This window comes from Bos grunniens, chromosome 2, assembly GCF_055505025.1.
Source record: "Bos grunniens cultivar Pamir isolate PY7600 chromosome 2, Bosgru_T2T1.0, whole genome shotgun sequence".
Lineage (NCBI taxonomy): Eukaryota > Metazoa > Chordata > Mammalia > Artiodactyla > Bovidae > Bos > Bos grunniens.
In genome coordinates, this window is record NC_141166.1 from 93334693 (window position 1) to 93361848 (window position 27156).

General features: G+C 36.3%; 1 protein-coding gene across 10 annotated transcripts in view; it reads right to left on the reverse strand.

Moving 5' to 3' along the window:
- PRPF40A (pre-mRNA processing factor 40A) overlaps positions 1–27156 on the reverse strand; it is a 59034-nt gene that overhangs the window by 20008 nt on the left and 11870 nt on the right. For 6 of the 10 annotated variants that reach the window (XM_086353628.1, XM_086353618.1, XM_086353703.1 and 3 more), the window contains 6 exons: positions 24979–25059; positions 23695–23725; positions 21422–21438; positions 3395–3505; positions 1439–1559; positions 1157–1210 (listed from right to left, as the gene is read on the reverse strand). In XM_086353628.1, the coding sequence (XP_086209754.1) occupies positions 1157–1210; positions 1439–1559; positions 3395–3505; positions 21422–21438; positions 23695–23725; positions 24979–25059 (415 nt within the window). The remainder of the gene's footprint in view (positions 1–1156; positions 1211–1438; positions 1560–3394; positions 3506–21421; positions 21439–23694; positions 23726–24978; positions 25060–27156) is intronic. The other 4 variants (XM_086353648.1, XM_086353638.1, XM_086353686.1 and 1 more) reach the window with 1 other exon arrangement.

Here is a 27156-nt window from a genome sequence, read left to right on the forward strand (position 1 = left end):
TTATGAAATTCCAGCACATATATACTAGCATTGACAGGTAGATAGATAGTTATGCACACCAACTATTTGTAGTAGGGTTATATCAGAAATGAGCTTGACATTCCTTACATGAATGAAGTGGGAATCTACCTATCTACAATAGTATTATTAGCCAATGCTAGTACAGAAGTATAAATTGAGCTTTAAAGATCTTCACTCAGTATTTCAGATTTCAATCTAGTTAAAGTAAATTTTTCTTTACAGGTAACACAGATATCTCATTTATTCACAGTATTAGGGAATGAGGTGCTCCATGTAAATGATAATATAAGCTTAACTCCATGAAAGTTTTTGAAACTTGTCCCCCTTTAAAGGAAATGTGTTTAGAATGGCTGACAAAACACACTAAAGGTGTTATCACTACTAATTAAATTCTTCAGATAAAATGATCATCCAAGCGAATGAGGTGACACAGGGAAAAGTTAAATAGACAAAGATCACAGTGCCTTTAAGAAATGCTTATTCTCTTTCCTGTCAGATGTCATCTTATGTTTCAAACAGTCCCATTCTTCTACAATTTGTTTTTTCTAACCGGATATAGATTATGACACCAGATTGTATTAGAAGTCAGAGTAAAAAATAAATTCTCAATTCCTACCCATAATCTATTTTAAGTCCTAGGTTTTAATATTAGGTAATATTCATAGATTTGCAGGAATGTTCTGAATAGTTGAGGATGCTAGAATATTCTCCTTCTGTGAGGTGTGGCATTTTAATTTAATTCTTCCATAATAAACATAAAGGCTATTTTGCAATGTTGTGCTAAAATAAAATCAGCATTAAATGCAGAGTCTGACAATATGTTAACAAAGGTTCTCTATCTGCTAAATGAGTTAAGTCACATATTCCATGTATGCACCAACACTCTCAGCTGTCTTTAGAAATATTGTATATATTGTATATGATGTCTTTGTTCAATTATCGAATGACACTTTTTTTTGTCCAAGTACAATGTTAAAAACTACAAGCTCATTTATAATATAACCCTTAAATGAAAGGAATTTTTTGAATTAGAAATTTCTCACTGCAGATTTATCCAATTATGGTTAGTGAACATTAGTGACATACTCTAAAAATGTTAAATAATGACAGAAAATGAATTATCAAAGCAGCTCACCATGCAGGTTTGATTTTGTAATAAGACTTCCAGCAACAATGGTATTCTGGTATCCTAGTTTCAGTGGAATCAAATCAAATAAAAATCTATTTAAAATCTATAGAACTGAGATCTAGAGCAACAAGAAAATAAGAGCCCATAAAACTGTTACACCATTTAAAACGTTCTAATCACTTAATTTTAAAAAATAAGACCTCTGATTGAACAATCCTATTTATGAAGGACTGTGAATAACACACACATATAAAAAGGAACATTAAAAATTATTTTTCCCTGTTTTACCTTCAAGATCTTCAAGTTCTTTAGGTTTGGCCCAGCGAGATTCTTTTGTTTGAGAATTGTAATAATAAGGCTTTCCAGAGTCAGACTTGTACTCCTTCCAAGGGCATTTAGATAAAAGTTGCTGAAGTGAAAAAAAATAAAAAATAAAAAAAAACTTCAGATAGCAGTAATAGATTTAGTCTGTTTTCATCATTTACATCACTGATTTTACTAGATATTATCAACCCATACAATTCTAAACCTTGCAAGATGGTGACAATATAAACAACCACTGCAGGATACTTACTAAATAAGAGATGTTAAGTTATTTGGATGTACTATGTTTGTCTAAGGTAATGTACCTATTAAGGGGCAAAGACAAGATTCAAAACCAGGTCTATCTGATTTTCAAATCCAGATTTGAATGCTCTTGCCATTTACAACTCACCACAGGTAATAATTACCATCCATTTTCCACAAATACTAATACAAATAGGAAAAACAAAATTTAAGAGAAAGCAAAATCTGATTTAGTCATGTTTAGATTTCAGTTTCACAAACAATTTATCACAAACCTATGTGACTACATCATGTAAGGAAGCAGTTTAAATAATACTTAAAACCCAACACACAGAACCTGTTATGGTGGTGGGATGAGAATTCTATTGAAAACAAATCTAATCAGTGTCTGGGGCAAATATCTATGGGATAAATAAAAATTTTATCATCTGCCAAATTCCCTTCCCAAATATTGCTATACTATCATTACTGTGGTGGCCTGAAAAACACTTTTTACCTCTTCAAATTCTTAATTAAGAACGGGGGGGGGGGGGGGGGGGCGGCGCGGATAAGAAAAGATGCCAACTAGGAAAAACTTTCAAATATAGCTTTGAAATGCCAGATCAACTCTCACTTAGAACACCAGAGTTCCTAATTAAACCAAATGGAACACTGCTTACCCAGTTTATTCCTTCAATCTTACTTTCATATTTATATAGTTTATAACATAAAATGAAATAATACATACTCAGGTGGGGGTTGTATTTTTCAAAGACATAATTTCCCATTCTAAAAGATGGAAGTATGTTAATTTAACTTCATCTCCATGACACTAGCTTCATTGGAAAAACATAAGCACCCAGAAGAAGACATCTGAAATCACTCAGGTTTGATATAAAGAGGAAGATAAAGACCAAGTGGAGAGAGAGTACTTTTTTCCTTCCAATTTAGTCTTTAAGTCACTTTTCTTTTAATTGATAGCCACCTGACAAAGGTTCCTGAGCAGGGGTAAAAATCAGTAAAAAAAAAAAAAAAAAAAAAAAAAAAACCCAAAACCAAAAAACTGGTTTGCTCACAGAAAGGAATGAATTTTGTCTTTTTTCTTACTGGTGTGACTGTACAAACCCTTTTCTCCTCTGAATGCCTTTGCAGCATTCTTTTCTGATATAAGTGGTACTATTCCTCACGTATGGATGTGAGAGTTGGACTGTGAAGAAAGCTAAGCGCCAAAGAATTGATGCTTTTGAATTGTGGTATTGGAGAAGACTCTTGAGAGTCCCTAGGACTGCAAGGAGATCCAACCAGTTCATCCAAAAGGAGATCAGTCCTGGGTGTTCATTGGAAGGACTGATGCTGAAGCTGAAACTCCAATACTTGGCCACCTCATGTGAAGAGTTGACTCATTGGAAAAGACTCTGATGCTGGGAGGGATTGGGGGCAGGAGGAGAAGGGGACGACAGAGGATGAGATGCCTGGATGGCATCACTGACTCGATGGACGTGAGTCTGAGTGAACTCCGGGAGTTGGTGATGGACAGGGAGGCCTGGCGTGCTGCGATTCATGGGGTCGCAAAGAGTTGGACACAACTGAGTGACTGAACTGAACTGAACTGATTCTTTGGAAAGCCAAATACATACCAAAACCCTTAAAATAAAAAAAAGGAAAGAAAACTGTTTAATCTCTCTAACAAACTTTTACCTCAGCAGGAGTTTTAAGATCATCTGGTTTCTCCCAAGTAGACTGTTTTGTTTCAGTATTGTAGTAGTAGGTCCTTCCATCAGGTGATTTATGTTCAGTCCACATTGATTTCTAACGAAAAATATTAATACAAAGATTCAAATTATGTAACAGTGACAATGACAGTAAACATGAATGTTATTAGTTTCAAAGTAATATATGAAGAAATTAAAAGTATAAAATGGGCATACTTTTGAATAACTGATCAACATAAGTAGGGAGGTAACTGAAAATAGAATATTTTATAAGTACTTCAAAAGCAGCATGGATGAGTTCAGGTTTTAGGATCTCTATTCTACAGTCTCAAAATTATAAGGCTACAACTGCTTATATAACTACTACACATAAGACAATCTTTCAGTAACACAATTCTACACCTTGTGGATAAAAGAGAATATGTGAATGAGATGCTAATGCAGTACAAGAGGATTGACCGTGAGCTCAACAACTCTAACATAAAGAATATTTACATAAAGTTGAAGAAAGTTCTAAACTGACATGCAATAAAGATGCAGGAGTCCAAACTGGAAAGGATGCCTCTGGATGACAATCAGAATTTAATTATCGACAAGGTGAAATTCAACAGGGATAAAATGTGAATTCAAATGCCTCAACACAAGACGAGAACATTTTACAGAAACTACTTTGATACAGAATACATATTCACTAGTGGTAAGAACCTACTAAAAGGTGTTAGTAAGACTTCAAGTATCAATAGATGTGATACTTCATGGTTACAAGCTCTGTAAGGTCACCATATAAACACACGCAGGCTAACATAAAATAATAATAAAAGGGGTTGCAAAGAACTTTTGAGATGATAGATGTCTATATTCTTGGTGATAATTCCATGGATGTGTATTTATTCCCCAAATCATCCAGTCATACACATTTAGTATGTACATTTTTTATATGTCAATAATAATAGTGTTTTTTAAAAAGTAATTTTACAAAGAATCATGAATGAATGAATGAATTACTGGATGAGATCAAAGGTACTAAGCCCAATTCTGGGCATCAGATTTTTCAGATGGTAACAGACTAAAGTGTGCTTTAAAAAGGGTTATAAAAATGGTCTATACTAAATGTCTTCAATCCTCTAAGAAAGAAAAGGTAAAATCACTGTCAAACTATCACAATTTTTACCACTCAGATTTATGTTAAACTTTTTGAAAGGATTTATTCTTATTTAGGGGCTTTCCACGTGGTGCAAGCAAGTGGTAAAGAACCTGCCTGCCAATGCAGGTTGTTAGATGTAAGAGACGCAGGTTCCGCTGGGTCCGGAAGATCCCTCGGAGGAGGGCATGGCAACCCACTCCAGTATTTTTGCCAGGAGAATCTCATGGACAAAGGAGCCGGCAGGCTACAGTCCACAGGGCTGCACAGAATCAGACACAACTGAAGCGACCTGGCACGCATACACACATTCTTAATTAAGACTTGGTTTCATCCCCTATAACTTTTGTGAATACATAAAAAGGAAAATAGGCAAATAAAATAGTCTATTTCTCAAAATTTACACTGAGGATGCTTACTGTAACTAAGTTGCTAACGTCTATTATATTTCTCCATAATGTAATTCCCTGCTGAATACTAAGAATCTTCCTAGCAATGCAGCATTACTTAAAAAACAAAACAAAATAAGCCATAAAATATCTGAAAACCATTGGTACTGGTTCTTAACTTTCTTCTTAACAATTAAACTGCCCCCTATCTTCCCTTCCTTATCAACTTTATTAAGTAATGGAGTAGATCTGCCTTTGATTTCTGCTTTGGGAACGTGGCTAAACACATGATTTCATTGCTTTTCCTATTCTCTCACCATAACCACTTTATTCCTAGCTGATAAAAGAGTGTTGTGTCATTATTTTCATGTCATGATTTTCTTACAAACCACTGACAATCTTCTGATGTTGGTATTTTTGCTGTTCAATCATGCACAACTAGGCTGGAGAACAGAGAGCACAGGACAACATGAATGGTAGAATGCATTCCAGTTTCAAATGTGTTAAATGTTACAATACACTAACTAAAAACTAAATCAGGGTTTCCCTGGTGGCTCAGCCTGCCAATGCAGGAGACAAGGGTTCCATCCGTGATCCGGAAAGATCCCAAATGCCACAGAGCAACTAAGCCCATACACACAACTATTGAGCCTGTGCTCTAGAGCCCAGGAACCGCAACTACTGAAGCCAGTGTACCTTAGAGCCCATGCTCTACAATGAGAGGCTACCACAATGAAAAGCTTGCACACCCCAACAAGACAGTAGCAGCCCATGCTTGCTGAAACTACAGGAAAGTCTGTGAAACAACAAAGACCCAACATATCCAAAATATATAAATAAATAGTTAAGAAACATTTGCAAAATGTGGGAATGGAAAATAAGAAAAGACAACCTAAAGGGACTTCTCCGGTGGTGCAATGGATAAGAATCCGCCTGCCAGCGCGTGGGACATGGGTTTCATCTCTAGTCTGGGAAGATTCCAATGCCATGGAGCAACTAAACTACTGAGCCCGAGAGCCCAACTACCAAGCCCACGTACTGCAATTACTGAAGCCCAATCTCTCTAGGGAGCCTAAGCCTCAACTACTGAGCCTGCGTGTCACTACTGAAGCCTGTGCACCTAGAGCCTATGCTCCACAACAAAAGCAGCAGCCAGCACAATGAGCAGTCCGTGCACCACAATCAAGAGCTCGCCCCAACTAGAGAAAGCCCAAACAGAGCAACTAAGAACCAAATGATTATAAATACATAAATACACACACACCGAAAAAAGACAACTTGAGTATATATATCAATGTAATTTTAACAAAACTAGGTGAGGTAAGATGATTATTTTCTGTAATTCCTGAAAAGGGAACTAGAGTTATGTGAAGGAATTAGAGATAGCCATTAGAATTCAAAGAAATTACCTGACCAAATTTTTTGGGCTGTTTAATAACAAAATAACTAGCCCTTCTGAGACTTGTTAATAATTCCATTCCATAAACAGTCAGAACCTTACAGGATGGATTTCTGAATGATGTAGCAGGATAGTTAGGTTACTGCAAAAGTGAAAGTGTGAAAGCATTAGTTGCTCAGTTGTGTCTGAGACTTTTAGACCCCATACCAAGTTCCTCTGTCCATGGGATTCTCCAGGCAAAAATACTGGAGTGGGTTACCATTCCCTTCTCCAGAGGATCTTTCCGACCCAGGGATTGAACTCAGGTCTCCCACACTATTGGCAGATTCATTACCATCTAAGCCACCAGGGAAGCCCCTAGATAATTGCAAGTGTATTTAAATTCCTTAACTTGTTTCAGCACCTTCGCAGAATATGACAACTACAATTTCTCTGGAGCCAACATTAAATAATTGCTGAAAATGAAATCAAAAAGTGATACAGTAAGAGATATATATGGAAGCTTCTTCAACTGTATGGGTAATGCTTACTTCATAAATTAAATGGTGTTAACATAGATAAACAAACATATGAAATAACAGAATGAAAAAGGAAAGGACTATGTGCTCTTCATCAAAAATGGGAAGAGAAGATACACAACAGTAAGCAATTTAGCATTCACTACCTATTACTTTCTTTGAATTTTAAAAGCAGGTAAGACCATTATCTTCATTTTACAAATTAAAAGAGCAAAGCTTACAAGGGTTGACAACTTGCTCACAGTGATTCAGGAAATAACACTGTTTCAAGCCTGCATTAAGGGACAGTCTAATAGACAAATTCATGACCAACTATTTAATATTAAGCCCTGTACTAACTGCTTTGCATCAGTTATCAGTTAACTCTTTTAATAATCCTTTTTAATAACCCTTTTAAAAACCCTATGAAGTAGGTACCATTTACCAGCTTCACTTTATGGAAGAGAAAAGGGAGCATAAGAAAGTAAAGTAACATGCCCAAGGTAATATAGCTAGCTTGAGTTCCTAACACTGTCCCAGCCCAAAACTAAGGATCAAGGGTCCAGCTCTTTGTATCAATAGAAATTGAATCATTCCAGACAGGAATATAAATTCTGTATAAATGTCTTAAGCAATATACCAAATTCACTTATAAAAGTCAATTTTGGAGTGAGAAAAGTCATTTATCTGATAAATTTTTCACTCTTTTACCTTAAAAATATCTAATCTGCAACTTACAGTAAAATTATGTTTCTGGTCAAAACTCGTAATATTTTAAAAGCTTAAAAACAAATATATCTGAATGTTGAGTGGCATAAAAAACATTATCAACAACTAACAACTACAAAGTTATTTTCATAGGCTAAAATATGACCTAGGCAAGTAGTTACTAAGTATTGACAGTCATGTTAATATAGGCTATTTATAAAACATTTGCCTACAAAATTACTGTTTTTTAAAAAACATGAGTTCCCCAAAGCAATAAGTATAAGTTACCTATCAAAGACTTAAGATAATAACCACCCAAGGACAGTTCAATTACAGTCCCCCATTCATACTATAAACTCAGATCTGCTTTTAATATAATGAAAAATATGCAGTGCTAACTAAAAACAGTAAGACACTGTAACAAATGATGTAGTGGCACAATATATACCGAAAATATCTGAGAGGAAAAAAAACAAAAACAAAATCCTGGGTATAAGGGGGGAAAATGCACATACATAATTATCAAGAGACCTTACATACTTTTCAGAGTCAAAAAAGCTAGTCAACAACTGGGCTGTGAATAAACTCAGCACATTCAAACTCAAAATGTGAACATTTATACAATGTATAAGCTCAACTGAATGAAAAAAAAAAGCTAAATCAGTTTTTAAAAATGACTAAATAAAACACCAAGAAATGTAGAAAAGCTGCTCACTATTCTAAATAAGGAAAACAAACCACAGAAAACAGATTCACAACCAATTTCAAAATCTAGAGGAAAAGATTTCCTCCCAAACTATTTACCAAAATTCACCCAAAAGAAAAACATCACACTTGAATATTTCAGCTACCATAGATGCAACTGAAAGAAACTTAAACCAGCTGACTTTACAGCAGAACGCTATGGAACCTTTTAAGAATAGAGTATTACAATATTATTTCAGATCACAGAAAGAGATGAAAAGCTCTCTAATATCATATAAGAAACAAATTGCCAGTCCAGGTTTGATGCAGGATACAGGAAGCTTGGGGCTGGTGCACTGGGATGACCCAGAGGGATGGTATGGGGAGGGAGGTGGGAGCAGGGGTTCAGGATGGGGAACACATGTACACCCGTGGCGGATCCACGTTGATGTATGGCAAAACCAATACAATATTGTAAAGTAAAAAAACTAATAATAATAATAATAAAAAAATAAAGCTCGAAAATTGAAAATCTTAAAAAAAAAAAAAAGAAAAGCTCTCTATAAGAGTAACAAAGCACAACAGAAAAGTATCAAAAAAGGAAAAGCAGGCAATGATGCTTATAAATGTTAAGAATTAAAATATTAGCCAAGAGTATTCTACAACGTATACACTTTGAAAAAGTAGAATTTATTATATAAAAGTGCTAGGGTAATTCAATATTAGGCAATGTGTAAAAGTATTTCTATTAACAAATTGAAAAAAAAAAAATCCACCATCAGAGGATCACACCAATAGACTTGTAACAACCTGGTGGCTCAGACAATAAAGAATCTGCAATGCAGGAGACCCAGGTTCCATCTCTGGGTTGGAAAGATCCCTTGAAGAAGGGAAATGGCAACCCACTCCAGTAATCTTGCCTGGAGAATTCCATGGACAGAGGAGTCCGGTGTGCTACAGTTCATGGGGTCAAAGAATTGGACAACTGAGCTACTTTGACTTTCACTTTTCACAACCAAACTACATCCTGAAAATCATGGTGATTTACAAGTCTTTCAAAAATAAACAGAAACAAAATTCTCAAATAATACAATAATAAAAAGAAAAATATTTAATTATCCAGTGACTGTGATAATATAGCTGGCTGTGAGATACATCATACCTGCACATGCATTTATTTTGCACCTGAGGCTTAAAATATAGAGCAACAATAGAAAAATATGGGCGAACAAGATGAAAAAAGATTTTAATATACCTATCTCCTTAGGGAGATTAAGCAGATTAGATATGCCAAGATACAGAATAACAAAATAACTTTAAACTGTCAACACAAAAAAATACTCCTAAAATTGGTCTTGACACAGAACATAAGTGAGGCTTTAATAAACTGCAAAGAATTAACATCTTATACACTGTGCTTAAGGCAAAAAGGTATGCGTTATAAAAAATAAATGACAGATGGACTTAAATTAAAAATTTCTGCTTTCACAAAGACAGTTCAAAGAACGAGAAAAGCCGCAAATCATTTGCAAAAGACACATCCATTTCAGTACTGTTAACCAGTGTAATTTACCAAATTATATTAAAAAAAAACAAACAAAAAAAAACAACCTCTAAACTTAACAATAAACAAGTAAAAATATCTGGACATCTCAACAAAAAAAGAAATATAGATGCAACTAAGCATATGAAAACATGCTCAACATCATACATTATTATAGACCTGGAAATTAAAATGCATCACACACGTATTAAAATTTTTTAAAAAAGTAAAAAACAACAACAAAAAAAGCCCCTAAAAACACCAATAAAATAAAATGTTGTGGGGCAACAGGAACATTCATTCACTGTTAATGAGACGTCAAAATGGTACAGTCACATTGGAAGACAGTTCAGCAACTTCTTATCAAAATAAATACAGTTCTGGGACTTTCCTGGTGGTCCAGTGGCTAAGAATCCACCTTGCAGTGATGCAGGGATGGTGGGCTTGATTCCTAGTCTGGAAACTAAGATCCCACGTGCTGTGGAGGAACTAAGGCCTCAAACTGCAACTACTGAAGCCCATGCATTCTAGAGCATTCATGACACAGCTACTGAGCCTGAGTGCTGCAGTTACTGAAACCCCATGCACTCTGGAGCTCACATACCACAAGTACTAAGCCCACGCACCACAACTAGAGTTCATGTGCTGCAACAAAAGATCCTGCATGCCACAACTAAGACCTGATGCAGTTGAATAAATCTTTTCTTTTTTCAAACAGTAAATATACTCTTACTATATGAGAAAAGGCCAACAGAGGATGAGATGGTTGGATAGCATTACTGACTGAATGGACATGAGACTGAGCAAACTCCAGGAGATAGTGAAGGACAGGGAAGCCTGGCATGCTGCAGTCCACAGGATCACAAACAGTTGGGACACAACAGAGACTGAACAACATACGATGAAGCAATCACGCTCTGTGATATTTACCCGAATGAGGTGAAAACTTTTCCATATAATTATCTGTACATAATATTTGTAGCAGCTTTATTCATAATTGCTAAAACCTGGAAGCAACCAAGATGTCTTTTAATAGATGAACGGACAAACTGTGGCATACAACAGTTGTGGAGGTGGGAAGAGAGATGAAGAGGAATAGCACAGAGGATTTTTAGGACAGTGAAACTATTCTGTATGACACTGCTGTGTGGAATACATGTCACTAAACATTTGTCAAAACTCACAGAATGCATAACACCAAGAGTGACCCTAATACAAACCGGACTTTGAGTGATAACGATGCGTCACTGTATGTTCACCAACTGCAGTAATGTACCACTCTGGTAAGAGATGCTGATGGTAGAGAAGGTTGTATGTATGTGAGATTCTCTACTTTGCACTCAATTTAAGATTTCTCCAAAAAAACAACAGGCAATTTGAACAACAACAAATCCTACATCTAGAAGCTGGAAAAAAAACACTACCTAGTAAATAGAGAAATCAAATGAAGAAAACAGAAAACAAGATATTGAGAGCTGAATAACAACAAAACCCTTTTACATTAAAACTTAACAGAAATCGAATACTTACTTATTGCCCCTACTCAAAAAAAAAAGGACAATGATGGCTATTATGATCTCTAATTGCATGCTAAATAATTATTAAACCTCTGTAACATTAACATCTGGAAGAACCCAATAACTGCTAAGAAAATTGGAATGGTAACACCAAACCATTACCTTTAAAAAGTACTAGATCCAAAATCAACCTTAAAAGCTTTTGTACAGCAAAGGAAACCATCCACAAATTGAAAAAACAACCTACCAAATAGAAAATATTTGCAAATGATACAACTGCTAAGAGGTTAATATCCAAAATATAAATAGCTAATACAACTCAACACCAAAAAACTCCCCAAACAACCCAATTAAAAAATGGGCACAAGACCTAAACAGCCATTTTCCCAAGGAGGAAAAGCAGTAGGCCAACAGATACATGAAGAGAGATGCTTGACATCAAGTGACCATTAAGGAAGTGCAAATTAAAATTACAGTGAGATATCACCTCACACCCGTCAGAATGGCTATCATTGAAAAGAATGCAAATAACGTATGTTGGCAAGGATGTACAGAAAACAGAACCCTCATAAATGCTGGAGGGAATGTAAACTGGTACAACCACTGTGGAAACCAGTATGGAGATTTCTCAAACAACTAAAAACAGAATTACCATATGACCCAGCAAGTCCACTCCTGGGAAAATAAAAACATTAAATTTGAAAAAATACATGCACTCAAATGTTCACAGTAGAATTATTTACAGTTGTCAGGGCAAGGAAGGAAACTAAGGGGTCTATCAACAGATGAATGGATAAAGAAAAGGTAATGAAGGTGCACTGTGATAAACACACAGTGCACGCACACACACACACACACACAGACCTGTGCGTGCACAAACAATGGAATACTATTCAGAAAACCACTAGATCATTTAGATAGGACCTAAATCAAATCCCTTATGATTATACAGTGGAAGTGACAAACAGATTCAAGAGATTAGATATGATGGAGTGCCTGAACAACTATGGACTGAGGTTCGTGACACTGTACAAGAGACAGGGATCAAGACCATCGCCAAGAAAAAGAAATGCAAAAAGGCAAAATGGCTGTCTGAGGCGGCCTTACAAACAGCTGAGAAAAGAAGAGAAGGTAAAGGAAAAGGAGAAAAGGAAAGATATACCCATCTGAATGCAGAGTTCCAAAGACTAGCACAGAGAGATAAGAAAGCCTTCCTCAGTGATCACTGCAAAGAAACAGAGGAAAACAACAGAATGGGAGAGACTAGAGAGCTCTTCAACAAAATTAGATATACCAAGGGAACATTTCATGCAAGGATGGATACAATAAAGGACAGAAACGGTATGGAGCTGACAGAAGCAGAAGATATTAAAAAAGGTGGCAAGAATACACAGAACTATACAAAAAAGATCTTCACGACCCAGATAGTCACGATGGTGTGATCACTCACCTAGAGCCAGACATCCTGGAATGTGAAGTCAAGTGGGCCTTAAGAAGCATCACTATGAACAAAGCTAGTGGAGGTGATGGAATTCCAGTTGAGCTATTTCAAATCCTAAAAGACGATGCTGTGAAAAGTGCTGCACTCAATATGCCAGCAAATTTTGAAAACACAGTAGTGGCCACAGGACTGGAAAAGGTCAGTGTTCTTTTCAATCCCAAAGTAAAGCAATGCCAAACTACTGCACAATTGCACTTATCTCATACGCTAGCCAAGTAACGCTCAAAATTCTCCAAGCCAGGCTTCAACAGTACGTGAACCGTTAACTTCCAGATGTTCAAGCTGGATTTAGAAAAGGCAGAGGAACCACAGATCAAATTGCCAACATCTGCTAGATCATCGAAAAAGCAAGAGAACTCCAGAAAAAACATCTGCTGCTGCTGCTAAGTCGCTTCAGTCGTGTCCGACTCTGTGATTCCAGACGGCAGGCCATCAGGCTCCCTGGTCCCTGGGATTCTCCAGGCAAGAATACTGGAGTGGGTTGCCATTTCCTTCTCCAATGCATGAAACTGAAAAGTGAAAGTGGAGTCGCTCAGTCATGTTCGACTCTTAGCGACCCCATGGACTGTAGCCCACCAGGCTTCTCCATCCATGGGATTTTCCAGGCAAGAGTACTGGAGTAGGGTGCCACTGCCTTCTCTGAGAAAAACATCTACTTCTGCTTTATTGATTACATGAAAGCCTTTGACTCTGGAAAATTCTTCAAGAAATAGGAATACCAGAGCACCTTACCTGCCTCCTGAGAAACCTGTATGCAGGTCAAGAAGCAACATTTATAACAAGACATGGAACAACAGACTGGTTCCAAATTGGGAAAGGAGCATGTCAAGGCTGTATACTGTCACTTGCTTACTTAGCTTATATGCAGGGTACATCATGCAAAATGCTGGGCTGGATGAAGCACAACCTGGAATCAAGATTGCCAGGAGAAATATCAATAACCTCAGAAATGCAGATGATACCACTCTTATGGCAGAAAGCCAAGAAGAACTGAAGAGCCTCTTGATGAAGGTCAAAGAAGAGAGTGAAAAACTGGCTTAAAACTCAACATTCAAAAAACTTAAGATCATGGCATCCAGTCCCATCATTTCAATGGCAAATAGACGGAGAAACACTGGAAACAATAAAAGACTTATCTTTTGGGGCTCCAAAATTACTATAGATGGTGACTGCAGCCATGAAATTAAAAGACACCTGCTCCTTGGAAGAAAAGCTATGACAAACCTAGACAGCATATTAAAAAGAAGAGACATTACTTTGCCAACACAGGTCCGTCTAGTCAAAGCTATGTACGGTTTTTCCAGTAGTCATGTATAGATGTGAGAGTTGGACTATAAAGAAAGCTGAGCGCTGAAGAATTGATGCTTTTGAACTGTGGTGTTGGAGAAGACTCTTGAGAGTCCCTCGAACTGCAAGGAGATCCAACCAGTCCATCCTAAAGGGAATCAGTCCTGAATATTCACTGGAAGGACTTGTGCTGAAGCTGAAACTCCAATACTTTGGCCACCTGCTGTGAAGAGGTGACTCATTTGAAAAGACCCTGATGCTGGGAAAGATTGAAGGCGGGAGACGAAAGGGATGACAGAGGATGAGTTGGCTGGATGGCATCACCGACTCAGTGGACATGAGTTTGAGCAAGCTCTGGAAGTTGGAGACTTCCAGGACAGGGAAGTCTGGTGTGCTGCAGTCCATGGGATCGCAAAGAGTCAGACACGACTGAGTGACTGAACTGAACTGAAAGTAATTTTGAACTAGTTCTTCATGTTTTGGAATACAAAGTGTGATTACATCAAACTAAAAAAGCTTCTGCACAGTAAAGAAAATAGCAAAAAATAATCTTTGGAGTGGAAGAAAATGTTTGTAAACCATATAACTGATACAGGGTTGATAGCCACAATACATAAGAAACTCTTACAAATAAATAGCAAGAAATCGCAAATAATCCAATTAAAGAATGGGTGAAAAAGGCATACAAATGGCCATAAGGTACATTAGATACTCAACATCGCTAATCAGAGAAACACAAGTCAAAACCATAATGAGATATCACCTCACACCTGTCAGGATAGCTGTTATCAAAACCCAAGAAATAACAAATGCTGGCAAGGGTGTGCAGGAATTGGATCCCCAGTATACCGCTGGTGGAAAGTAAGCTGTATAGCCACAATGGAAAACAGTATGGAAGTTTCTTATAAAATTGCACTTAAGCATATATAGTAGCTAAGAAATGGAAATAATCTAATTGTCCATGGATAAATTAATGGATAAAGAAAATATATATAAAACACACATACGCACAAAACAAAACAATTTAGCCATAAAGATGAAATGAAATCTTGACACCTGCAACAAAATGGACAGACCTTGAAGGCTATGTGGAATAAGCCAGAGAGAGAAAGACAAGATTAATATAATCTCACTTACAAGTAGATTGTAAGAAAACAAAAAACCCAAGTTTACAGAAACAGAGAACAGATTGATGGCTGCCGTAGAGGAGGGTGGCTTGGCGGGTGAGAGAAATGGGTGAAGAGGGTCAAAATGCACAAACTTTTAGCTGTAAAACAAGGAAATCATGGGGGACAAAATGTACAGCATGGTGAGTATAGTGAGTAATACTGTTTCATGTCTTTGAAAGTTGCTTAGAGTAAGTCTTAAAATTCTACCTCACAAGAAAAAAAACAATGCTCATATGTTAACTAGATTTATTTATAGTAATCATTTAAAATGTATACAAGTACCATACTGAACCACTGCATTTACATCAGAAACTAATGTTTCATGTCAATTATACTTAATGAAAACACAAAAAAATTTCATAAGCTTTCCCCAATATTTACATGTCTTAGGACATATATCCTAGTGAGCACCTACTAGGGAGGGTAAACTGGAGTAAAGATGAAGTGAAAGTGAAAGTCACTCATTCATGTCCGATTCTTTGCAACTCCATGGACTGTGCAGTCAATGGAATTCTCCAGGTCAGAATACTGGAATGGATAGCCATTCCCTTCTCCAGGGGATCGTCCCAAACCAGGGATCGAACCCAGGTCTCACACTGCAGGCAAATTCTTTACCAGCTGAGCCATCAGGGAAGCCCAAAGATGAAGAACAAAGGGAAAAAATATGAGGGAGCCTGCAAGGATCAACAATAATGACCACAGTCTGAAAAAACTACAAGTAACTAAAATTTGTGTACCAGAAATCTAAGAATAAAAAAACAACAAGTTTTAAAATAAATACATTCTGTTTTTGGATAAGAAAACTTAAAATGAAAAACATTAAATGTTAGTTCTCTTAAAATGCAAGAATTAAATTTAATTCCAGATGAAAACACAGTTTTGCCTTTTAAGCATCTCTCTGTTTACATATTTACAGATTTTTGGAGGGAACAGGGAAATGTACATGCTAATATCTGAAAACAGCAAAGGAAATAATGAAAAGAGAAACCATGAACAACCTGTCTTATTAAATATGAAATCTACTCTAAGTTTCCCTGGTGGCTCAGTGGTACACCATCCATCTGCCAACATAGGAGACTCAGGTTCAATCCTAAGAGTCCCTGGAGATGGAAAGGGCAACCCAATTCAGTATTTTTTTTTTTTTTTTTTAAACTTACTTGTAATTGAAGGATGATTGCTTTACAGGATTGTGTTGGTGCCTGTCAACACTCCAGTATTCTTGCCTCGGAAAACCCATAGACAGAGGAGCCTAACAGACTACAGTCCAGGGGTCATCAGTCAGACATGAGTTGGGTGACTAAACAACAATAATCAGGAAAAGGTATAATAATGAATTAGAAACAGAGTGAAAAAGAAAACCCAGAAATAGATGTCAGAATATGTGAGAGTTTAATATATGACAAAGAAAGCTATTTCAATCAAGTGAGAAAAATAAAGGTTTGACACACAATTCAAACAACCAAAATATTAGTCATGGCGGTTTCCTCATGGAAAAAGAAACTTAAGGTAATTTACTTTCTTCTTTTTAACTTATGTCTGCTTCATTTTCCTCCCAGTGAGCCTGTATTATTTAAATCAGCAGGAAAAACAAGACGCTATCATCAGTCAAAACCAAAAAGACATAAAATGAAAAAATACCAAGTGGATATTTTATAACCATTCAACTTTTAAAGCTTTTAAAAAAGATATAAGATTAGTATATTTAAATACAGTTCACAATTAAACATCTTTCCCCCCAGATTTACCATACCTGCAATTAATTCACAGCTTTCTGAATTTTCTCAACTATATGAGAATGACAACTACCTCTCAGGACTACTGTTTTGATTAAATGAGATCACACACATAAACTTCATACAGTTTTAAGGGGAAAAAAAACACCAGAAAATGCTTGGAGGCTAAAAAATACAGCTATTATCAATAACCATAAAATAGCCATCTTTAAGTGAGGCCTCGGGCTTACATTATTTTTCTAAACACCATGAAAATGTATGAGAAAAGAGCATTCAGAACATTAGCAAAAAGAACTAGAATATTACTATCTTAAAATTAAGTACTGAGGGGAAAAAAAATGCTGTACAGCAATGTCATTCTCTCTTTTCCTAAGGAAAATCAAGTAACTTTTGTCTTTCTGATTCTGTGTTAAGGAAGATACAAGCAAAGAAGTATTTTAAACAACTAAATATTAGGAAAAATCTACATCAAATTTACAGTAATCGACAAAAGCAGACAAGTTTTTGTTTACAAAGGAGTAATGTTCTAATGTAATGCTTAATTGAAAATTATCAATTACTGTTTACCTGTTTCCATTCTAATTGTAAGCCTAGCCATGGCGAAGGGGATTGGGTAACTCAATAAAGCTATGAGCCATACCCTGCAGGGTTATCCAACACTGATAAGTCATAGTGAAGAGTTCTAACAAAACGAGGAACAGCAAATCACTCCAGTATTCTTGCCAGGAGAACCCCACGAATAGTATGAAAAGGTAAAATGATATGATACTGGAAGATGAGCCCCCTATGTCAGAAGGTGTCCAATATGCTACTGGAGAAGAGAAATAAATAGCTCTAGAAAGAATGAAGCAGCTGTGCCAAAGTGAAAAACAACCCTCAGTTGTGGATGTGTCTGGTGGTGAAAGTAAAGTCTGATGCTGTAAAAAAAAATAATACAGCATAGGAAACAGGAATGCTAGGTCCATGAATCAAGGTAAATTGGAAGTGGTCAAATAGGAGATGGCCAAGAGTGAACACTGACATCTTACGAATCAGTGAACTAAAACTGATGTCAATGGCTGAATTTAATTCAGATGACCACTGTATCTACTACTGTGGGCAAGAATCCCATAGAAGAAATGAAGTAGCCCTCACAGTCAACAAAAGAATCAAAATGCAGTATTTGGGTATAATCTTAATAACAACAGAATCAACTCCATTCATCTCCAAGGCAAATCATTCAACATCACAGCATGTCTATGTGCCAACCACTAATACTGAAGAAGATGAAGATGACTGGTTAAAGAACAGCTTCTAGAAATACTGTAAAAAAAAAAGTCCTTTTCATCATAGGGGATTGGAATGAAAAAATAAAAAGTCAAGAGATACTCAGAATAACAGGCAAGTGTGGACTTGAAGTACAAAATGAAGCAGGGCAAAGGCTAACAAGAGTTTTGTCAAGAGAACACGCTAGTCATAGTAAATATTTCAACAACCCAGGAAATAACTATACACGAACATCACCAGATGGTTAATACCAAAACCAGAGTGATTATATTTTTTGTAGTCCAAGATGGAGAAGTTCTACACAGTCAGCAAAAACAAGACCTAGAGCTGACTATGGCTCCAATCACGAGCTCCTTATTGTAAAATTCAGGCTTAAATGGAAGAAAGTAGGGAAAACCACTAGGCCATTCAGATATGACCTAAATAAAATTCCTTATGATTTTACAGGGAAGTGACAAATAGTTAAACGCGTTAGATCTCACAGACAGAATGCCTAAAGAACTACGGACAGAGGTGTAACACTGTTTAGGAGGCAGTGATCAAAACCATAGCCATGAAAAATAAACGCAAGAAGGCAAAGTGGTTATCTGAGGAGGCTTTACAAATAGCTGAGGAAAGAAGAGAAGTAAAAGGCAAGGAAGAATGGTAAAGGTATACCAAACTGAGCACAGAGTTCCAGAGAACAGCAGAAAGGGATAAGAAGGCCTTCTTAGATGGGAACGATGAAGGACAGAAATGGTTAAGGACCTAGTTAAGGACCTAACAGAAGCAGAAGAGATTAAAAGGAGGCAACAACACACAAAACAACTATATATATATATAAAGGTCTTACTGACCCAGACAGATAACTATGATGATTTAAAAAATCTAGATGATCTAGGTGGTTACTCACCTAAAGCCGGATATCCTGGAGTGTGAAATCAAGTAGGCTTTAAGACGCATCACTACAACAAAGCTAGTGGAGGTGATAGAATTCCAACTGAGTTACTTAAAATCCAAACATTTACCGTGGCTCAGACAGTAAAGCGCCTGTCTACAATGTGGGAGACCCAGGTTTGATCCCTGGGTCAGGAAGATCCCCTGGAGAAGGAAATGGCAACCCACTCCAGTACTAATGCCTGGAAAATCCCATGGATGGAGGAGCCTGGTAGGCTACAGTCCATGGGGTCGCCAAGAGTCGGACACGACTGAGCAACTTCACTTCACTTCTTCACTTCAGCAGTGACCACAGTTCTGGAAAAGGTCAATTTTCATTCCAATCCCAAAGAAAGGCAATACCAAAGAATATTCAGACCAATGAACAACTGCACTCATTTCACACGCCTGCAAGGTAATGCTTAAACCCCTTCAAGCTAAGCATCAGCAGTACATGAACCGAGAAACTCCAGATGTACAAGCTGGGTTAAAAAAAGGCAGAGGAACCAGAGATCAAATTGCCAAGGTTCGCCGGTCATGGAGAAAGCAAAGAAATTTTAGAAAAATATCTACTTCTGCTTCATGTGCTGCTCGTGCTAAGCTGCTTCAGTTGTATCCAACTCTTTGTGATCCCATGGACCATCAGGCTCCTCTGTCTGTGAGATTCTCCTGGCAAGCATACTGGAGTGGGTTGCCATTTCCTTCTCCAACTTCTGCTTCATTGATTTAGACTGTGGGGACCACAACAAACTGTGGAAAATTCTTAAAAGAGATGAGAATAGAGACCACCTTACCTGTCTCCTGAGAACCTGTATGTAGGTCAAGAAGCAACAGTTAGACATGGAACAATGGACTGGTTCCAAATTGGGAATGAGTACAACAAGGCTGTATATTGTCTCCCTGCTTATTTACCTTATATGCAGAGTACATCATGTGAAATGCCAGACTGTATGAATCTCAAGCTAGAATCAAGAATGCTGGGAGTAATACCAACAACCTCAGATACGCAGATGATTGCACTCGTAATGGCAGAATGTGAAGAGGAACTAAAGAGCCTCTTGATGAAAGTGAAAGAGGAGAGCGAAAAAGCTGGCTTAAAACTCAACATTCAAAAAACTAAGATCATGGCATCTGGTTCCATCACTACATGGCCAACAGAAAGAGAAAAAGTGGAAACAGTGACAGATTTTACTTTCTTGGGCTTCAAAATCACTGCAGATGGTGACTGCAGCCATGAAATTAAGACGCTTGGTTCCTTGGAAGGAAAGCTATGACAAACCTAGACAGTGTATTAAAAAGCAGACATCACTTTGCCAACAAAGGTCGGTAAGAGTCAAAGCTATGGTGTTTCCAGTAGTCATGTACAGATGTTAGACTTGGATCATTAAGAAGGCTGAGCCTGAAGAATTGATGCTTTCAAATTGTGGTGCTGAAGAAGAGTCTTGAGAATCCCTTAGACTGCAAGGAGTTCTCGCTAGTCACTTCTAAAGGAAATCAATCCTTAATATTCATGGGAAGAAGTGATGCTGAAGCTTAAGCTCCAATACTTTGTCTACCTGATGCGAACAGCCGACTGACTGGAAAGGACCCTGATGTTAGGAAAGATTGAGGACAAAAGGAGAAGGGAACAGCAGAGGATGAGATGGTCAGATAGTGTCACTGATTCAGTGGACATGAATTTGAGTAAACTCTGAGAGATAGTGGAGGACAGCGAACCCTGACGAACTGCAGTCCATGGGGTTGCAAAGAGCTGAACACAATTTAGTGACTAAACAACAATAATCTCTCATTAAGTCCCAGGAAAATTATTTTTTAAAATCAATCAAACAATTTTTCAAACTTTGCCAGAGAAAAGAAAGGAAAAGGGTTCAACTGAGTAGATGATCTCACAGAATAAGGATCAGTCTTTCCTGGTGGTCCAGTGGTTAAGAATTTGCCTGCCAGTGCAGGGGACATAGCTTTGACCCCCTGGTCAGGGAAAATTCCACACACCTTGGGGCAACTAAGCTGGTGCATCTCAACTACTGAGTCAGTACTATTCCACCCATGCTTTGTAACAAGAGAAGCTACCACAACAAGAAGCCCATGGACCACAACTAGAGAGTAGTCCTCACACGCTGCAAGCAGAAAAAGTACTTGCACAACAAAGATGACTCAGCACAGCCAAGAGTAAATAATAAATAACATTTAAAATACAAAGAAATAAGAATCAATGTAACAGGTAAACAATTATAATGACATAAATATATTCCAAAGGTACTTACTGCGCCAGAAGTTGTACCTAAAAAAAAAATTGGGGGAAGAGTATTACAATGTGATAAATCATGCTGTCCTTGAGTTAACAGTTTTAGAATATTTATTCATACTACTTTTTCTCCTCATACCATCACACTAAGTATCCTAAGACTGTTCCATATGACTTATGTGCTTGCTCTCTCTCCCACAAAAATAAAACATCTATAGTGCAAAGCACTTTCAGAATTAAGCTGGCACTTTGAACTTTCAATCTATGAATTCACTTGACAGCTGTTAGAGAAGCTAACAGCTTGCCTTTTGTTTCTCCTCTTCCTTTTATTATAGCTGTCCCATCTTGACTAATTTCTGTTTCTCTGCTATACTACTGATAGTAATGAATGTGTATAGTAATGAATATTTCAGACCTCTGATTCTATTCTTTAAAGTGCAAGCCACTCAGTTGTATCTGATTCTTTGCAACTCCATGGACTGTAGCCTGCCAGACTCCTCTGTCCATGGATTCTCCGGGCCAGAATACTGGATTGGGTAGCTGTTTCCTTCTCTAGGGTATCCTCCCAACCCAGGTATCTAACCCAGGTCTCCTGCATTGCAGGCAGATTCTTTACTGCCTGAGCCACCAGGGAAGCCCTCTATGCTTTAGGTTTATGACAATTTCAATTATCTAGGTTCCAAAACACATGCTGTATAATACAGTATCCTTTGGCTATCACATATCCCTATTTAAATTAAATGAAGTAAAATTTTAATGTTCAGTTCCTCCTGTGCACTAGCCACATTTCAATACTCAATAATTACATGTGGCTATATATGACACTACAGATTACAGAACAATTCCTTCCTTTCAGAAAGTTCTATTAGATGGTACTATCTTAAACTACTACCAAAGCCCTCTTAAGATATAAAAGGAAATCCACATTAGTTACAAAGTTCATACAAATAATCTTTAACTTTACAAACAAGTAGCTTAAAATTGTATATAAAAAACAAACAATGACTGTAAAAAGAAAACAAAACTAAGTACATAGATACTAACAGCAATCAAAAGGAGCTAGTATGAAAATATCAGTAAGAGAGCCAGAGCATTTAAAAACTAAAAAGAAAATGTTAAGGTAATTTTTCAGGATTATTTAGGGTAATAGTAATCAGCTCGAGATACCTAAATAGACCTAGAATACTATTCTAAAGTATATCAGAATATAGTTATAGCTTAAATGATAAAATCCATGAAACATCTTAAAAACATCAACTATGGCCCATATAAACCTACATACTGCATTTTAACATGTTTCAACTGATCATGTTCAAAAGAAAAAATGTTTTGGCAGAATCATGGGACAAAGTATACCATCTAGAATACATGGAACATTACTTGTGTATAACTGAAGCATTATTATTATACATTAAAGTCATACTATTTATAACACTCATAGGTAACCTGCTGGAAAAAAATATGCATTATCATAGGACTTACAAACTACACAGACCAAGCAGGTACCAAAAAAATGACTGAAGTAGTCCAGAAGGCTGAGAGTGCATGCTTGATATCTGAAGTATGTAGTCCCTATCCCATTCCACAAGGTTTGCTGAATACAAATATGGACTCAACCAGAATTTTTTTGGAGAAGGCAATGGCACTCCACTCCAGTACTCTTGCCTGGAGAATCACATGGACGGAGGAGCCTGGTAGGCTGCAGTCCATGGGGTCGCTAAGAGTCAGACATGGCTGAGCGACTTCATTTTCACTTTTTACTTTCATGCATTGGAGAAGGAAATGGCACCCCACTCCAGTGTTCTTGCCTGGAGAATCCCAGGGATGGGGGAGCCTGGTGGGCTTCTGTCTATGGGGTCACACAGAGTCGGACACGACTGAAGCAACTTAGCAGTAGCAGCAGAATTTTTTACTCAAATTTGAGTATCTACCGTACTGAGGACCACTGTAAATATTAAAAGTACAGATCATCCAACTTTAAAATAAATTCAATCTTTGCGTTAAATGATAAATTCAACTTTATATAAGCCTGCAGATTTTAATGTTAGCAACTAATTAAAAAATTAAAAACATTGTATGGGCCAAAGTATATCCTGTAGACCAAATCTGGTCCCAGAACTCCATACCTAAAATTACGACAATTTCTTATGGATTTAATTATGAACGCTATACAAAAAAAAAAAAAAGGGGAGCTGATTATAATGCCCAAGAGACATTGTTTTAGTCCTCATTCAAGGACAGTTGTGACTGTCTATATTAAGTCTAGTATATCACCATAAATGGTATACATACCTGCTGCTACATCCATATTATTTACTCCTGGCTATAAGAAGAAAAAGTGAAGTTAGTAACATTTACTTTGCACAAACTGTATTTTATACACAATCCTCATAAAGCATAGTCAATCAACCCCTTCTCTGTATTAATTCTCTAGTTACTGACTCAAAAATTTTGGTTAAGTTTTAGTGATCTTGGTTCCCTAAGCTTGCTATAAATTGTTAAAAACAAAACAGTAACCTGCAGCTACTGAAGCACTTTAAATGTTTTATTTATATGATCATCAATTATATAAAAGATCCACAATTCTAAGATCCAAAAAGCTGAAAACCTTTTAAGTTTGGCATCAAAACTCATTACAGTGGCCAAAGCTATCCTGAGTAATAGGAATTCTTTAGTCTTATTTATTCCACATCAGAATAAACATCGCTATGTTCTGATTTAGAAATATGTGTTAGAAATTAAAGGGCACTGGCCAAGACCCTGTGGGCAATTTATACATAATTATTACATACTATATGCAGTGTACTACAATATTAAAAACAAACTTTGAAATGTATCTGCCCCTAGGGGTTTTGGAGAAGTCACTGCAAATTTACTATCCCAGTGGAGTATGCCACATCTGTTCATTAAAACTAACCAATAAATAAGTCACACTAATTTTAATATCATAATGATTTCTATATTGCTATACTATCTAATACTGTCTAATAGGGTGATAAAATTATTCAAGAATTTTCTAAGTAATGTGCCATAGCTGAAGTCTCATGAATTGTGGATTTCAAATGAAATCTGATTTCTAAATTTAGGATCCAGTATTAAATCACATCACATCAACTTTTAATCAGCACTCAGTAAAGCATATGCCTACTGTTTAAGATTAGACTGCTACTAGAGCAATTAAATCGGAGAAGGCGATGGCACCCTACTCCAGTACTCTTGCCTGGAAAATCCCATGGACGGAGGAGCCTGATGGGCTGCCGTCTATGGGGTCACATAGAGTTGGACACGACTGAAGCGACTTAGCAGCAGCAGCAGAGCAATTAATTGCTTCTAGCTAACAAATCATGCTTTTCAGAATTCTAGACTTGCTTAATGTATTATAACTAAGGATGTATATCTATTATAAATATAGGAAAAATGTAAATGCCTGGAATCTAAAAACTTAGAGTCCTTTTAATTCCCATCTTATTGTACTCGGGAGGCGTTTAAATGACTAACATGAATGCCTACAAAATATATACGCTGTTTCAAAAAGAAATCAAAACATCACACAAAAAGTTATTTTGACAAGATTACCGGTAAGGCAGGCTGCATGGAAGCCTGAGACATATGAGACATCATCATTCCAGGCATTACTGAAGACATCATTCCAGGCATCTAGAACAAAAGTAAAAAACGATTACTATGTAAGACCCAAGCACCTAGTAAGATTTTAAGAATCTATCTGGTTATTAAAGCAACTGTGTACAATTTAAGATTAAAACCCAATGAATACTATACTGTATGAATAGCATGCTTAGTAAGTGCTTGTTGAATGAATGAAGTTATTTTATTAACAATCTATTTATGTGTGTGTCATCATAATTAACAAGTACATACAGAAGTTTAGATTATGTGTTATTTGTAACCTAAAATTTAAGAATATTAATTTCCTTTTAACTCAAAATCAACGTTTTTCACCCTTCTTTGGAGCAAGGCAAAATTTTTTTTCAGTGTTTTGCACCTTTGTTTTTTAATATCTGTATTAAATAATTTTCATATTCATCTGGTCTTTTAAAAATCTCTAAGTGAAAGGTGCTTATAACTCACTGACTTTAAACAAATACATAAGTAATAGACTTTTCAAACTCAAATCTATAAAGAAAAACTTAAAGCACATATACACATGCATATCTGAAGAAAGAAAGTATTAGCTTGGTGGCTTAATCTCATCTACCAATGATTGTCATCCAAACCTATGAATGAATCTTCACTACTAACTATGAATAAAAATCACAAAAATTGACACAAATTTCCAAAGGATTTGTCACATATTTAGTACAATCTCACACCATAATTTTAATATGAACAAATGTAAGGAAAACATGAAGAGAGATAAAATTATATAAAACAATCACAGGTACTGGAACAAGGTAACCACTTATTCAGCAGTTTCAAATTAAATGAACAATCTAAAAAATAGGAAAAACAAAAAAGAAGAATATTGGTCAACAGGAACATATAAAGCCTACTGAAAGTAGAGGAGAATACTCAAACATTGATGTTTATTACTTGTGAAAGTCAGTCAACTAATGATGCAAAACCAGGCTAAGTATCATTAAAATGAAGTTGCATGGTATTTATGGATGAAAAAATTTAACAGAAAAGGCCTTTTTAGTCCTCAAAACATTCAATAAATTGTTTAAACATCACTAAACAAGAACTTGACAGAAAGCATGTGCCTAATGTTTTCTTTTTTTAAAGTACAGAATTTCAAAACAAATTATTGACGAGCCTCTACAACCCCATGACTAACAGAACTAGGTTTTTTCTCCTCATTCCTTCAACAGATACACCCTCACAATTAATTCTGCTTTAGGCTAACAGCAAAGCATGTTTGAATTCTTAAAGAACTAAGTAACAAATTATGAGGGGAAGCACAGCGGACAACAGAGAGAAATGGCCTGCTATTAAAATGGTCTGTATATAAAATCAAAAGCTAGTAACACATCCCCAAAGTAGGATTCTAAGCCAAACAAAGAAACTGAAGTTTAAAAACTTAAGAGAAAAATGAACCAAAGTCTTTTCTCATAAGAATTAAAGACACTGAAGGGAAAAGATAAACTGGGAATATGAGATTAACAGATGCACACTACCATATATAAAATGAACAGCAAGGACTTACTGTACTGTCCAGAGAACTATATTCAACATCTTGTAATAAACTATAATGAAAAAGAATTAAAAAAAAAATATACATATATACATATAACCAAATCACTGCACTGTACGCCTGAAACTAATACAGTATTGTAAATCAACTAGACTTCAATTAAAAGAAAAATAAATTCCACATTAAGCAAATATCAAAATTGTAGCTACAAAGACTTTTGTGGCAACATGTAAAACGCTTACAACTCCATGTTAAGCGGAAAAAGTCATAATCAAAACAGTGTATAAACTAGGATTAAAATTTTCAAACACAGATGTACATACCATAAAATCTGGAATAAAATTTACCAGAAATGATAATACGGGTTATTTCTCATTCTACTTTTCAAACCTTCTGGAATGATGTCTTTAAAATTAAACAACCAAACTGAAAGAATTCTGTCCTAATTTTACTTCTTAAAAAAGGATTGAAGACATTTTAAAAGTGGGATAAAATCTCCATCATGCAATAGTGTATTTCCACATGACAGCAGTACAAACAACTATACAAATAAATTTAATTGCAAACTGAAATACTCTACTTCATTAAGACACCGTGATCAA